The sequence below is a fragment of the Phoenix dactylifera genome, chromosome 12 (genome assembly GCF_051530095.1).
Source record: "Phoenix dactylifera cultivar Ajwa chromosome 12, Ajwa_hap1_PhDact_Kaust_v1.1, whole genome shotgun sequence".
In the NCBI taxonomy this organism is placed as follows: Eukaryota; Viridiplantae; Streptophyta; class Magnoliopsida; order Arecales; family Arecaceae; genus Phoenix; species Phoenix dactylifera.
Window position 1 is genome coordinate 29274470 of NC_143201.1, and position 16250 is coordinate 29290719.

Below are 16250 nucleotides of genomic sequence, written 5' to 3' on the forward strand. Positions count from 1 at the left end.
CAAGAGCATCGTATGCTGGCTATTAATTTTCATCCTATGCCTGTCCATGGTAAACTGGATCTCTTTGATGATGCACTTCCTTGCTGCTTCAATGCCAAGCATGTGTTCCACGTAGAGGACATGACTGCTAGTTGTTTGAGCCCATCCAGAGGCCTCATCACCTTCTGGAGGTCCATGCGCTGATGATCAAAGCGTGTGTTCCTTTCTCATCTCTAATCACAGCATGTTCGGCCATGGGAATAACTTGCATAGCCACCTTTAGAAGCACAGATTTCAGATCATGCAGCAGGGAAAGGAGCTTGGTCCAATCTAATTCTGGAGGGAATGCTAGTAGTTTGTTAGTGTAATCAGGCTTATACCTGATATCTCTTCCTTTCAGTTTAATCATAGGACGTTCAAAGGATTATTTGCTGCAATCGAAGAAGTATGGATTGGAAAGCCACAGTTCTCGAGGAGGCACATCGTCTGTTGCTCGCACTTGCTGAGAGCGGAGCTCGATGCCTAGCTTGATTAGAAGCATTGATTCATCGGCGTTTGTATTGCACGTTTTCCATTGAGAGCCAGAGCTCATACACACAGACCGTTGGAAAGGTTAAAGTCGAGGTTGCTGCAAGCGATGAAGGCAACCCAAAACCAGTATCTATATATAATAGAGAATAGACCCAGTATGCATGAAAATGCTGTGGGGTTATCAGGGAACAATGTTAGAAATCATCTATTATATCACTCACCGATCTGTTATATAAATTGATAGTTGCCTGGACAATTCTGGGACATGATCTACCTTTTATGTATAGCACCAATTTCCATCAGTCCAGTGAAATGAGCAGTGAAGAGATGGGTGAATGGTAGTAGGACTTGATTAGCAAAACCCCTCTTGATTTTTATATTTGAATTGAGTTTAGCACCAATGGTGAATGATCTACCTAGCCCGACTTGTCCTACTTTATTTGGGTGAGATTAGGCCAAGCCTATGTCTTTATTCTTTCCCATTGAACCAGGCTCAGGGTTTGGTTTTTAAGCCCAAGGTCAAGCGGTTTGGTTTTTAAGCCCAAGGTCAAGCTAGGTGGAGCTCAGACCTGGTGATCTCTTGATATTAGACCTCGCACGACTCATTGGCTCGGCCAGACGGATGGTCAGGGCTAGCATGTGGCATGTCCAAATGAAAACTAGATACGACTATTTACGCATATTCAGATAATCTGAATACAGATATGGTTTATGACGGATATTATCCGGCCTTCATTTGTTTGGTTGAATCAGCTGGTTTACAAAGCCTTTGAGTAAACACAACCACTAGAACGCAAAATATCCCGGAACTAGCCTGGTAGGTCACAAGGAGTAGGTCAGGAGTCTCTCACAATCCTGATGCCATATGCTCTGCCACAAATGACACCACCCAATTAGCCATTTTGTTAGCCTCTTAGAAGATGCATCTAACAGTGCATAAGATAATACTCGGTCTGAGTCTCCAAATATCTATCATCTGATGATGATTAAATCTCTGATCTGGAGAATCTGAAGCAATCCGTGAAATATTTTCAGCCATACTGTGGCCCCTATTTTAGCTCCACATCAGGCCCTGATAATAAGGGAAAACCTGGACTGGATCTATGCAGCCATCTTAATAAGCTGAGACCGAGTTCTCTATATTCAATAAACTGAGCTCAAGCAGGATATGTTTTGTTTCTGAAATGAGCCAAACTGAATCCAACTTGCTCATGTCTGCAGTATGCTGTTTAACCCACGAGTAAGGCAGGATGTAATACTACACTATAAACGGACAAGACTTCTACACAAACACAAGGCAGATGGATGCAACTTTTAGAAACTGAGTGGGTTAAGGTTATGTATATAAACCTGAAGAAGATCAAAAAACATTCAACCCATTGGCTCAAGAAGTTCGACCTCATATGGCCCTGAACCATGATGTTTGCCCCTCCTTTTATCAATTAATTGCATGTAGAAACCTATGAGTTATATATTTGCAAAACGAGACATCTCAGTCTTAAAAACTTTTCATAGGACTCATTAACTTTCCATCAGCCATACTGAAAATGTTTATTGGGGTTTTCCCCATTTCTCCACTCACTCGGCCCTTTGAAGTTGTTAGCTATCTGACTTCCATACGCTCCACACCTACAAGGCCTTCTCGCATCACATATAGCTACCAAAGGACAAGACGACTTGCCAACGGATTCAGGTGTACCGGGCATAATGCAAATAGACCAATTGTTATCCAGAAGAATTCTAAGAGCTGCTTCGGAAAGTAACTATAGCTTATGTGGACGTTACTTACCTGACATCTTTGGTATAGCGTGCAGTTCTTTCAAAGGCTTGTTGAAATCGCAAACTTCACAACTTTCGAACAAACTGCAGCAGCTCTTTTGCCTCAACCATGCCTCAGCATACCGTTGCTGCTGTCCGCAAAAGAAAATGAAAGAGAAGAATCACTGACGAAAAGTTCCAAGTGATTTCTAGAGTTAAATGATCATTCAATTGGCTGTACAACTGAGAGAGCCCGTGTATTTGTTTCAGTATGTCATCATGGCAACTCTAGCACAAGACCCTGTTTATAGTTTAATTTATGACAAGATTCTCAAGATGGTGATTCTAACATGTTTGATCATAAATATAGGAGCATAAAAAAAATGAAATGGCAGGAAACCTTTCACAGCTATGCACAGAAATCATCCCCTTATACATCAACTACTCGGCGACCTTATGTGTACTTAGGATTTTGGGTACATCATAAGAGGTACAGCAGACAACTTGTTCGTGTTATCCTGTTCAGCCTTTATACTGCTTGGCTCATCTATAGCCATGGGGCCAATCTCTGAAGCCTGGTACATGACAATAAGGAGAATGTTGTCTAAAACGAGCACAAAAATCATTTTGTATGATAGTCTGATTTCAGTTAGATGTCTATAATAGTCACCTTCAAGGATGAGATCTCCTCGGCCATAGGCTCCACAGCTTTGGCAAGGTCTGCAGCAACTTTGTGAGGTTCCTGCATGGTCAAGGAATTGAATAGTAAGAAAAAAGAGAAGGGAAAAAACAAGAACATATAGAACTGGATGGCACATCAGTAGCAACCCTGAGTGCTATAAAATTTTCGCTGCTGCAGCTTAACTAATTTGAGAAGATAATTTGAAAAAATGTACAATATCTAAGAACCATTCTTAAAGTTGATTCTTCTAGAGTTCTATCATAACTCATTTTTTTGTCATTCAAAAATTTTGTTAAGTCATTTGAGTCTTTTGATCATTACAATAATATTTTTTGTTCCAAGTTCAGATGATGGGTTCCATCAAACATCCCAGGAAAGACATAATTCATAATAAATCTTCAAACATGTTTGAACTGGTGTTAAAAACAAAATAAAGTAAATTAGAAAAAAACAAAGAATAATAGAGAATGAGTTGTCATATTTCTTTTCATTCTTCATTATGAAGAGAATAAAGCTGCCATTTTTGATACAAAGCATTGTAAACAAGGAGTTTTCTTCCCCCTTTCCTCCTTTTCTTCTCATTTTAAAAAGAATCCAGCTATTATTTTGAACTTCAAAAGGATTCTTTACCCATCACTTAGCAACGGTCTTCTGAGTTACATAGTGTTAATGACAGACACCGGGGCGATTTAGGGCCTCTTTTTAGGGATCAACCTAGGATCCAAAGAATAGGCAGGCGAGACCCTTCACTAGGGTCAATAGGTCTTTTAGAGAGAGAAGAGGGAGATGAGAGAGAAAGAACAGAGGAAATAAGCGCGAGAGAAAGGGGTGGTTTCTCTCTCCCTCTTTTTTTTCTTTTCTTTTCTTCTTTACGCTCTCCTCCATTGCGAAACAGGGGTGGGGGGCGAGAGCGCACCCCACCGACGGCGGCTATAGCCGGAGGACCAGCGGCACAAGGGCAAGAGAACGACCGCCGATGGTGACAAACACAGAGAGAGGTAGAGGATTTTCCGATGATCTTTCACTGGATTTTGGCCATTGTTGGGTCAATTGGAAAAAGGAAGAACAAGAGAGGAGACAGGGACCTTACCTTGACTCTGAGGAGGCGTCGGCAACCCCGATTTTCGGCGAGAATGGAGACGGGCAGCTGCGAACTCAGGGAGAAAAAGAGGGAGAGGAAAAGAGGAGGATTACTCAGAATGGAGAGCTTAGGAGGGAGAGAGCTCTCCCTTTATAGAGGAGCCTTAGGGTCTCGGCGACCTAAAACTTCGACTCCTAGTCGGAATCACTGAAGGAGAAGACTCCCAGAGGGAGTCTTCCGTGCTTAGCCACTCCATAGGCCAGGCCTCAGGTCAGGCCGATCGAGTGGATCGGACCCAGACCAGGCCTTCACATTCTTTCCCCCTTAAAAGAGGTTTGTCCTCGAAACTTAATGCACCTTCATTCTTAAACAAATGGGGGTATTGAGTCTTTATCTAATACTCCACCATACTTCCACTGCGCGACTTTGATCTATACTAACTCTTCTATACTTGTCCTATGCCTACTTTATGAATCATAACCCTAAGCTTAATTTTCTACCCATGATCAAGCCTATTGCTCTGATACCATATTATAACAACCAAGGACCTCACCTAAAATGGCTAGTCGGAAGGTATTATTTGAATTTCTTGATCTTATATAAGTACCCAAGATTTACCTAGCGGAAAAACGATGTGGGACTAAATACACACCCGCACAGGTCTCCACATGAACACTACCCCGTCACTGTTTTCTCCTACTCCCTAGTCGACTAACCTCCTCTAGTCTCTCTGGCCAAAATCGCCTTGGCTCTACCGACAGCCATCACCAACTTCTTGATCGTGGCAAACCTTGTCCTATGTTCCTCTCCTTGTTTCCCTCTCACCAATGTCCTTGCAAACGTAAACTGTAGTTCCACTAGATCTAAATAAGCCCTATGCCCCAACGTCCTACCCTTGCTAGAATACTGACTCCTCTAATGCTATCCAGGTTTAAGACCAACCCTAACAAGCCACCATCTCTATCTTCCATTGCCAAGGAGAAATTATTGGTGGGACTCGGTCCACCAGCTTAGCGGTGGACAGGTCCGACCACGTAGCAACACGCGCAAACATGATAAAAAAAGAAAGAGGGGGAACATAGTAATATAGGCGTGTTTGCGCGTGTTGCTCTGTGGTTGGACTGGTCCACCGTTGAGATGGTGGACTTGGTCCAACCAATAATTTTTTCTTGTCAAGGCCCTGATGTCATTCTATGGACCTTCTCCATCTCCAACAAGAAGCTGAGCACCTCTCTCTCTCTCTCTCTCTCTCTCTCTCTGTGTGTGGGAGGGGGGGGGGGATGTGCACGTGCATTTGCACGGGCACTCTAGCAAGAGACCAGAGGTCAAGCTCAGTTTGGAAAAAAGTTGCTGAGCCAAAAATGCCCAAAATTTGACTTCAAAAGCAACCCCCTATGCTACAACTGAGTTGATTTGCAAAGTATCAAACAACCACTTGCAGGTGGGCAGGTTGCAAGGATCCAAATAGCACCTTTAGGAAAAATATTTTTCAGGCTCTATCGAAGGCATCTGTTAATATCATGGTTTAGTGAAACATTTTGAGACCATTTTTCGTATCCAAATGCAAACTTATCTCTACCATGTAGAATGAAGAATAATTTTCCATGATTACATAAACTGTACAAACAGAAACTGTTGCAACAACACGTGTCTGCCTTACTCTTTACCAGTCAAAATTGTGTTTGAAATTACAAAACTGAGCAATCTTGCTAGAACTTGTTTTGGCCTCATCAATAGTTTCCAATGAACTTTGAAGCATACATATCCCTCAACAGTAAAGATGGATTGGCAACCTAGTTAGCTCAAGACTCCATTCTGGAGAAATACAAAAGGCTGAGTAGTAGATTTAGATCATCAAAGTTTCATGTACATGCTACAGCTTGCATCTATGCCAACAAAAGGAACAATTGGTCTGATACTGTATAGGATCTTCATTAGTACATAAAAGATCCATAAATCCATCTCACAACCATATAGAAGAGTGAGAGGGTACCAACTGTCCAAGTTGGTAGGACTTCTTGTTTTGATAGAAGAGACCTTGCTTCAATCCTGCCCTCTGATATTCAGCTGGGCTTCCACCCATCCTAGTTCTCAAAATATATGTACCCGTCCTACTGTTTCTTACAGAAAGGAAGTTGAGCTGCGACTTATAACTCATTACATTCTGCTGTAGAAAAGAACAATTCTTCATTACAATATCAACTTTCTTCTAATTTTATATGTACATATATAACTAAATGTAACTGGTTCTTCAAAGTCCACAAGGAGCAAATCAACATCGATGACAAATATCACACATTAAAAGCATTAATAAATTTAAGCCATATAAATGATGAAAAAGAAGAATTGAACAAACAGATACCTGATCTTTTAACTCGTTTTCAATGTTCTCCCTCTTGATTTTTATGTTCTGAATACTGTTTGATGGAGGTTCCCAATAAGGCAAACACAGTCTGTCAGCAGAAAGTGTAACAATAACAACATAAAGTGAGGGAAGGGTACAGAAAATGAGTACCGAGATGACTCATCTAGTTGCTTGGGATCATCCATTTCCATATCAGAATCAGGATCATGTCTTGCATCTGGATCCTCCAAGTCTTCATCTGGCTGAACATATCAATCATATAGTTGATGGTTAATCATTAAAGTTAATATTGTCAACCTTTATCTTTGATCTTTCACCCATTTTTACATTTTATCCCAATGATTAGAACATATAACAAACATATGCATGACAAGATTTTCATTTATGACAGTATCACCTAGTACTGAGATGGTAGGGGGGTTCAGTTTAGGGCCATACAGGCACATGGTACAGCTACCGTGCCTACTCCAACAGCATACCACATGTCGACGTGGGTGCATGTACTGTACCACCCCGACGTATATTGGTTAAATTACTGATACAAGATCCAATACCAAGAATGCAAACCTTGTGACACACTATCATGACATGTTCGTAGATAGCAAGAAACCTCACTAAAAGCATTCCACCAAGAAATCGCAGGAAAAAATACCATAAAGAAGTTCAATTGTTCTTAGTAACACAAAACATGCGATCATGATAGAGGACACTAGTTTTTAATATCTTTAATTAACCAAAAATGATGACAAATTCTATAGTTAGTGCCAATATAACAAATTGTTTATGATCTTAAAAATATTACCTTCTAATAAAGAACTATTTCAATATATATATATATATATATATGTGTATGTGTGTGTGTGTGTGTGTGTGTGTGTTTCATTTTCCATTGCATGTTATTAAATTAATTGTTTTATAAAAAACAATAAAGAAGATAAGAACTTATGCAAAGATTAATGCTAGAAATATTACAGTGATGAACAATCGACTGAACAGCAAGGGGTGATCCAGTATGGAAGATGAAAATAATGCCAAGCTACAAGTAGGCCTATAAACTTCTTTCGCACCCCCAACTAGTACAATGAATCAATAAAATTTTTAGAAAGTCATGATTACTGCATAATGGTTATGATAGTTTAGTAGTTTACATATGCTATTAAAAGAAAATGGCACAAAACCCTTGATTTCCTGCATGTCTCTTCATTCAAAGAGAAACAAGGGCACTAGCATAAACGATCCAATATCTTCTCAACTCATTCACAATATTCTCCTCTTTTACTCTTTCTGAACTCAGTGTCATGACATAAAAGTGTCAAATATTCTCCAACCACCCATGAGCAGAAAATTGCCTGGTTTAACATTGCACGTACTGATTTTAGCAAACCCAACAACAGAGTGGCAGAAAAGGGGACATTTCTCGCTGAATTTTAGTCTCTTTCTTGAAGACAAGATTTCTCCCACCTGCCACCAACTAAAATTCATAAAAATGCTGGTACTAGGTTTGTGGTCGCAGCCTTGAAGGATATTAATGGTGGTTACAATCCCTTTGAGAACAAAGGCCTGGGCTAGCCTGTTCTGCATCCTCAACCACCTAACTGCAGAGTGAGCTTAGTTTGAGGAGGGACTTGGGTACTATCATGTGATGGGTTACCAATAGAGCAGCAACTAATAACCCATACTTCTCAGATATTCAGAGCATAGGCAGAAGCTTGATTGGGTCTCTGGTGAGAAGGGGATCAGGCGGCAGATAACATGGCTCGAATGTCATAAGCTTTGCATAGCATAACAATTTGGACCTCCAAATACCCTACTAGGCTACAGGCCAAGGTCCTAGCATATGTTTGGGGCATTTCCATTGGGCAAGAAAAGCATCATTAGCTTGCCATTTCAAACATGGTCAGAGAACTAGTCCATCAACTAAGGGACATCTTCCACATGACATGAATTACAATGCAAGTTGAGCATTGTTTTACGTGCATTGCACTTAAGCTTTTGCTTTATTCATCCATATTCCATACCAACTAAAGATAACAATTGACTAAATTTGAATCTTGACTTCAGTAGGCTTCCTCAATTAGAGTTAGAACTTCTCAATGGTCTTACAGGATGCAGTCCACCTCTCTCACCCCAAGCATGTATGAAGATTAGCATGCTATACAATCAGTCTCCGCCTCACAATTTACAACCCACTTTCCAGCAATGTCACCAAAATGATACTAACAGACCTCCCTCAAAGCTAAAGCCAAAAAGTTAAGATACAGTAAATTTATGAATGAACTGTATGAAAAGGAAAAACCAACTCAACCAGCTATTCTAGTATTGTTGTCGAGTGTTCAGTTGTAACACGTGCATCCAACAAAAGAGTGGACTGGGTTGGAAAGCCAAGTGCACAGGGACATTATTTACATATAGATTATAATAGAAATATTTAGCATTCTCTTTTTCAGATAACCAACTTGATCATATATAGATATCAATGTACTATAATGTGCCCTTTTAATGCATACAGAAAAAGTACTCCACCAAGAAATTAGTAAAAAAATAGGAGAATTCAAGCATAATAAAAGGACAAAGAAAGAACAAAATGGTCACTATGAAATATACATGGATGGAGTAGCACATGCAAGTACTAGCACGGTGCATCTTTGCATCAACCAATGCTCTTTAAAACCAACCAAAATAATTTGATGCATCTGTAAAAGATGATATTCCTTTTTAATAAATTTAAAACATAAGACTTAAAACATTAAAACCACTATATGCCTCAAAAGATGCGAAAACTCTATCAAGCTCCATGAAAAAGGCAACTATCATCCTCACTACACAGTCAAGTACATCTAGCAAAGCTCTTGTCAGTTTTGTTCGAGTAACATTTCCCCCCAAACATGATTCATGGCCATAAGTCTGTCTCCTAATTTTAATTGAAGTCTGTCTCCTAATTTTAATTGAATCTCTTCAAAAGAGATTAATTTCTTGGTGCTCACTTAATAGTGACTTTTCTGACAACTACAACTTCCGACTGAATGGTAAAGTCCCAGAAGAAAATGAGCCATTTTAATTAGCTTAAAAGAATTGGACATTTTAGTCAATTCAATAGCATTTACAGCTTCTACTCGTGTCTTAGCTTGCTTGAGAGCAACATTCACTTCAATTTCTTGTCTCTTACCCTCAGCCCTACTCAAGCTAGCTTCAGCTATTTCAAGAGCTTGCTGATCTTCTTGCAGATCAATACAATACTTATCTCTGCATCATTTCCTAAAAAATGCTGATCTCATTATTACCTATTCTAGAGAAACCACCAATGACAGCCACCATTAACCATTGGTTATTGAGGCATACTTTTCAAAGGCCTATACCAAAACCCATGGCAATAGGGGCGTGGTTTGGCAGTACACTAATTTGGCCAATACCATGAGCGCTTTTGTGCAGCCCGAAGATATGTTTTAGATACCGCTATACAATTATAAACCATCTTTTCTCAATGGTTACAAAACATCCTTGCATTTGCACCAGCATAACAACTCCTTGTGCAACAAGCACCGGCTTAACTTGGAGGGGGTGGTGAGTTATAGTAGCAGTAGGCGACTAGAGTTAGACACCAAACTGCTCCAGTTTGATTTATCCGAGTGTTGCCTTATATATATTGAAAGGATCCATACCTTATGAATACTTTTACATGCACATTATGACTTCGCACAAAGAAAACATAAAAGATACTATTATGGCATTTAATCCTCCTTTTTTTACAAATACTATTGAGCCTTCTACCTTTAGAGGCAAGTATTATTGTAAAATTCTATCCATGCATTCTTCAATGCACAGTGAAACACTAATACATGTTATGAGCAAACAAAAATTAAATACATATTTCCCTGATGTTATAACCTGAGTGAAGATGTTAACCATAGGAATGTAGCCATAACAAGGGTTTCTAGCAGTGGATCAAAATATGTGAAAGAAAAAGATTATATGGCTGACCAACAATCTATGGAAAGGCTCAACAGAGAAGATTATTAGTACCTCTGGAAACTCCGTATCAGGTGGTCGTTCCTGAAATTGGACGCTAGGAGCATGCCGGAGCTTTGAAAGATTATCTAAAAGTTTTGCTCTTATTTCCTCCAATTGCTGGCGTGTATTCTTATTCTCCATATTACTTGGTGCAACATGAAGAGTATAGTCGGGACCAAAATACTCATAATATTCATTTTGAGGCATCTTGTCATCAATCTCTACACCGAGTGCAACACCTGTCTGTTCAAAAAAAAAAAAAATTGGAAAAAAAAAGCATCAAGACACAAAAATTGAATAATGGTGAAATCTGCCACTATAGCAAACTGAATGCCAATACTACCAGAGCCCAGCAAAGATGACTAAGTGACAAAGCCATTGTGTAAGACCTGGTGCGTCATGCTAGGGTTTTATTCATCAATTTCAGGTTTTTGCATAAAATATAATTGAACAAATATGTGGAAAGAATATCCTTCAATGGTCTAACAATGTTAAGGATCATGTATCCTATTCCAAAGCGACTTAAAAAAAGGAAAGAAAATGACAACAACCACATCAACAAATATAAGTCCAGTCCTCCAATACAGATGCAAAGATTTAACAGAAATCTGTTTGAGTTCCAGGTATCTTGATTATAGAAATGAATTTAGAGAAACTTTAGAATAAACAAGAGAAGGAAAAAGGAGAACTGCATAAGTTTGGTGTTACTTTCAATAGGTGCCATGGTTTTTTTTTTAAGAAGATTAAGAGTGCCAATATTGGAAATTAAAAATTGTGCTATTGCAGAGGTAAATTGTCAAAATAAAATATGTTACTTATATAACAAGATAGGATTTCAAGGTGTTTGCTGTCAAAAGATCAACTTGACCATAGAAACTGACAACAATTAAGCACTTGTAAGTATAGTAGAAAGACAAGGTGGTCTAATCTTTAACGATCTAAAATAGTGTTGAATAAATACCTCATAGCACCAACAGCGTGCAACATTCCGAATGGTGTATCCACCACCACCCAGCAGCAACAATGGCACATTGAAAGATCTCATAAATCTCACACACTCCGCATGACCTCTGATGGAAAGGTTAAAACAGCCCAAGCGATCTCCAGATAAAGAATCAGCACCACATTGAAGCACCACGGCACCAGGCCGGAAAACTTCCATCACTTTTCCCACTATTGGTTTGAATAGAGATTGATAGCTTTCATCATCAATTCCATCATCTAATGGAATATTTAGAGAGTAATATTTTCCTTTTGCATAGCCAATGTCATGTATATCTCCAGTTCCAGGGAAGTAATCCCCAAATTTATGAAATGAAACAGTCATTACTCTGTCCGTTGTATAGAAAGCCTCCTCGACACCATCTCCATGGTGGATATCAATGTCCACATACAGTACACGCTGTAAACAGATGAGAAAGACATACATAACATAAAATGAAGCGTAAATAACAAACAGTGACGCTTGAAATAACAAAAATACTAAATAATACTAGCAAAAAATATATTATAGGCAACTGCTTGTAACCAAGGTATGCCGTTTTGGTACCGACCCCATACGGTGCCACTCTATTACTATACCAGTATGCACGGTATGGGGACCGGTTCAGCGTACTGAGTATCGGTACACCCTCTATACTGCATTACCGGTACAGAATGGGTACAGTACGATATATTCTGTGCCGCCTAGTTCGGTGCAATAATGGCATACCTTGCTTGTAACTTATCATTTAATTAACAACTGAAGTTGAAAGAGCATAACATACAGCATAAAAGTTGCTAAATAATAGTTGTTTATGTCTCTAGTTTTCTCAGGATGCTATTAAGTTAACTTATATAACAATGATTTTTAAAGAATAAAGCTGCAGGGTATGTAAGCTGACTCACTATTGGACTAAAGATACTAACATAAGGATTTAAAAATGTGCTCACTTTGTAGTTCTATCACTTTAGTTTCATTAGATTATAATAGTAGCACCTTGCCCACTTTAACAAGAACACATCCAATGAGCCTAAAGGCAAATAGCCTAGGTAAAAAGCATCTAGGGCTTATATGATGAATAGGACAGGTAAGTTACTGTTTTTAATTATATTTAAGTTGGTTTAAGTACATTTCAGTAGATCCCAAAAGTGGGATTATATCATTCATTATTATTTAAACTGCTACTTATGGACAGTCGACCCTATCTTGAAATCAAATACTAAAGATACTTTTCAGAATGCTTATGAAGCTGTGAGTAGTTTTGTAAGAGGAAAAAACGGAGGGATACGAATTTAGATTTGCCTTTATGAATCATCAACATATCATCCAAGCCTTCTCAAATAAAAGAGGGGCTGGCAATTCAGTGCCGCACTAAGAGCAGAAAGCTAACATAAGAAAAGAGCAAATTTTACGCAATTGGTCATCAACTCGGTTTCAAATCTTAAATAATTGGTTCCAAACTCCTGGCCAAGCATTTTAAGGAAACAGTGAAGCCAAGTACAAACAAGCCCTATTAGATGCAATATGAACTCAAATATGGAAAGGGCAATATTTTGAAGTTTGAGTTGTATTTTACTATTAATGATATTTTACTCATAGAACTCTAATGTTTCCCTTAACATTTTCACCTCTAGTTATCTCTCTACATCTTATATTCTGCATCTTCCTTTTCTTTCCTACATCTTCTTGTTTTTCCCTGCTTCAAAAATAATCATATTCGACAAATCAAAAAATGGATAGGATCTTTATGTTCTTCTCCTTCTCTCTTCCCCATCAATCTTCCTTAAGTCTCTCACCTATGCTCTATTTCTTCTCTCCTTACCATCAAATTTGATTGAAAAAATTATAGGTTTACTCCATCATAGGATTTCACCACCATCATTTTGTCGAACAGAGTATAGCAGATTAACTGTTTCCTAGGTTTAAACTCCCTCCAGAAAATGCTAAGTGGTGAATCCATACATCACCATCGGCTAGCGATCAATGCCAACTTCTCTATATCTGAACAAATCCTTTTGAGGATCCTTTAGCTCCAGTTAGTTCTATATATTGAAAGATTTCATTTTAATTGTGTGAGATCGAATAGATAATTGTTTCATTCTATTGTGTCTAATATCACTTTCCTGGTCCCCTATTAAAACAACATTCTTTATCTGTTGTTATCTACCTCTAAAAGTCCCACCTTTCGTTCGTTTTCTTTCTGGGATTTCTACCGTTTGAACTATTAATTCGTACAATTCTTTGTGATTCACGTGAATGTACTACGCATTTTTCACTTTCTGATACTTCTTGGACTTGATTAGCCTTAGAGCCATTTCCCCCACAATCCTCCTAGCTCCTCTTATCTTATATTTTGATCTTATTTTCCCTCTTCTACATTTACCATCATTTACATTAGCATAAAAAAATCCGATGCACAGCAAAGAACCACAAAAACACAAAAGGCAGCAAACAAGCATCCAAGATATAAACAGGGATCCAAATTGACATCTTCATCTTCACTGTGCTTATTGAATGCTTTATCTCAAAGTCTAGATACAATACTTATGACCCATAAATTTTGCCACATCTTTTCAGTGTCAGCGATAAAGCCAGAAGAAAGGCAAGCTGCCACCACAGGTTCATAACAATGAGATGCATCTTATCTATCAAGGGCAGTATCACCATTATCAAAAAGTGACAAAATGAACAATCAAATAATCTTCTTCTCAGATATGCTCAGCACCAAGAGACAATTATTACATGATGATGGAGGACTTGCCAAAAGCAGCTTGATAATTTCTTATGTAAATACACAGGATGATAAAAAACTAGCAAAAACAGCCAAATCATTTAATGTTCTTAAGAGTAAAAGCTTGCAGAAATGTAACACAGAAAATTTGGCCTCAGATGGCATATTAATCAAATAAAAAAAAAGGCAGTGAAAAAAGGCCAAAAAGATTTCAAGAACCAATTTGTTGTGTTTTCAACTAAATTCTCTCCACAGAAGCTCCAGCACAGCCATTCTCTACTGTTTCCATGACTCTAGACATATCAACATGGAAGGAAAATTGAAAAAAATTTCAAGAACCAAAACTTCTCCTTCCAGAAACTCACAGAAGCTCTGGCATAGCCAGACTCTACACTATTTCTCTTAGAATATCAATCTATCACTCCATAAAAAGAAAAGGGGAAATAAAAATCTCTAAGAACACAAACAAAGCCAAAACAAAAACAAGAAAAAGAAAAGAAAAAAAGCCTTAAAAGATGCGAGAAGCGCACCTCATGCCTCTTGAGGAGCTCGAGGATGGCAAGGACGATGTCGTTGACATAGCAGAACCCGGAGGCCTCGCACTTCTTGGCATGGTGGAGTCCGCCCGCCCAGTTGATGGCGATATCATGCCCATGGTTGAGCTTGATGGCGCCGCCGACAGAGCCACCGGCGTAGGTCTGACAGAAGCTATAGAGGCCGTCGAAGACGGGGCAGTCCTCGCCGACGTTGAAGCGCTTGAGGGCGCGGATCTGGTCCTGCTGCGTCTCCGGCGTGATCGACCTCAGAAAGCCGATATAGTCGTCGGCGTGGAAGCGGCAGAGGTCGCGCTCGCGAGCGGGTAGGGGCTTGAGGACCTGCAAGTGGTGGAGGAGGCCGTAGTGGGCAAGGAGGGAGTGGGTCATCCGGATCCGGTGGGGCTTCATCGGGTGGCCCTGGCCGTAGTAGTAGTTCCCCACCTCCGTATCGTAGAAGTAGCACACCTTTCGCTTCGTTCCATCCGTCCCCACCGACGGCAACGAGTTGCCCCCCGTCTCCATATCACCGCCGCCCCCGCCCCCGCCGCCCCGCTGCCGCCGAGCCTATTGCTCTCTCTCTCCCTCTCTGGAAACCCCAATCGAAGAAGCATGCAACGAACCCTTTTCCCTGCCTCTCTGAAGCGGGAACTCGATCTTCCCTTCTCTCTTTCCGGAAACCCTAATCGGGCTTGCTCGGGATAAAGAAGAAGTCGGCGATCGACGTCTTCGAGGAGAAAGAGGTAGAGCGTATTTACGACAACGGGAGGGCGAAGCTGAGCAGAGAATTCGGCTTTGGACGCTCGCTCTGATGAAGAGAGAAGAGTTGGGAGTTGGATTGTCGGGGGATTTATGTGAGAGCAGGGTCAGGCGGTTTTCTTTCTTTCCTACAGAAGAGACCGGTTGTCGGGGCTTCTGCGCCGCTGCCAAGTGAGTGGATTTTTATCGGCTCCGCTCATCCAGTCGCGCACGCATGGAGATAGGATGAAAGGTCTAGGTGCCACTCCCGGGCAAACTCAGGATGAACTTTGAGACTAGCCTCGGTGATAAAAGGCACAGAAGGGACGAGACTTGTGATCTCTGGAATCACGATTCACGACTCTAGGTTGGCTGCAGTAGACGGGCGGTGCATCTATGATATAAGCTCAGGCCGGTACGGAAGAGAGTCATCCTTAGGACAGACTACCGAGTGATTTCATGACATCGGGCGATAGAGCGATGGCCACCTCCTACTCAAGAATATCTAGCTGATGGTTGGTTGCAACTCATTTTAGAATGCTCATTTATTTCGAAAGGCAAATACGACAGCGGACTAAATCGCCTTCTTTGCTACTCACCATTTGAAAAATGTTATATAAACAAGGATTAGTTCTGCTTTCCTACTCTTATGTACTCTTATTTCTCTTGATACTAATGGTAGAATTCGTGCGTGAGCTACTGTAGTACTTTTTTTTTAAAAAAAAAAACCCTCTAGGTGCCCCAAAGACTTGGGCTGACGTGGCAGCATATGATTGGAAGAAAATGACATTATTTATTTTTGTGGTTCTATTGCTGTTTCCAGCCATTATGCTTCCAGATCAATAATACGTAACAAGAAGTA

General features: G+C 39.9%; 1 protein-coding gene across 3 annotated transcripts; it reads right to left on the bottom strand.

Annotated features, from left to right (window-relative positions):
- Positions 1–1832: 1832 nt before the first annotated feature.
- Positions 1833–15862, bottom strand: LOC113462888 (histone deacetylase 1). 3 transcript variants are annotated; one of them, XR_015971657.2, is made up of 9 exons: positions 14648–15862; positions 11366–11806; positions 10417–10647; positions 6547–6638; positions 6394–6448; positions 2939–3010; positions 2669–2843; positions 2300–2417; positions 1833–2139 (listed from the first exon to the last, which is right to left on the bottom strand). XR_015971657.2 is itself a non-coding variant. In XM_039130442.3 (7 exons), the coding sequence occupies exons 1-7, from the start codon at positions 15173–15175 to the stop codon at positions 2733–2735; spliced, it is 1530 nt and encodes a 509-aa protein (XP_038986370.1). In that variant the 5' UTR covers positions 15176–15862; the 3' UTR covers positions 2455–2732. The 3 variants fall into 3 exon arrangements, 1 of the variants encoding a protein (XP_038986370.1); XR_015971656.2 differs by having other exon boundaries at positions 1983–2186; XM_039130442.3 differs by lacking the exons at positions 1833–2139; positions 2300–2417 and having other exon boundaries at positions 2455–2843.
- Positions 15863–16250: the final 388 nt, after the last annotated feature.

Bases quoted from the DNA above. Each gene is read 5' to 3' on its own strand.
- LOC113462888 (XM_039130442.3), bottom strand. From the start codon at position 15,175: ATGGAGACGGGGGGCAACTCGTTGCCGTCGGTGGGGACGGATGGAACG. The intron at 11,807-14,647 runs GTGCGCTTCTCG...ATCTGTTTACAG, and splicing joins AGCTCCTCAAGAGGCATGAG to CGTGTACTGTATGTGGACAT. The intron at 2,844-2,938 runs GTGACTATTATA...GTCATGTACCAG, and splicing joins AGGAGATCTCATCCTTGAAG to GCTTCAGAGATTGGCCCCAT.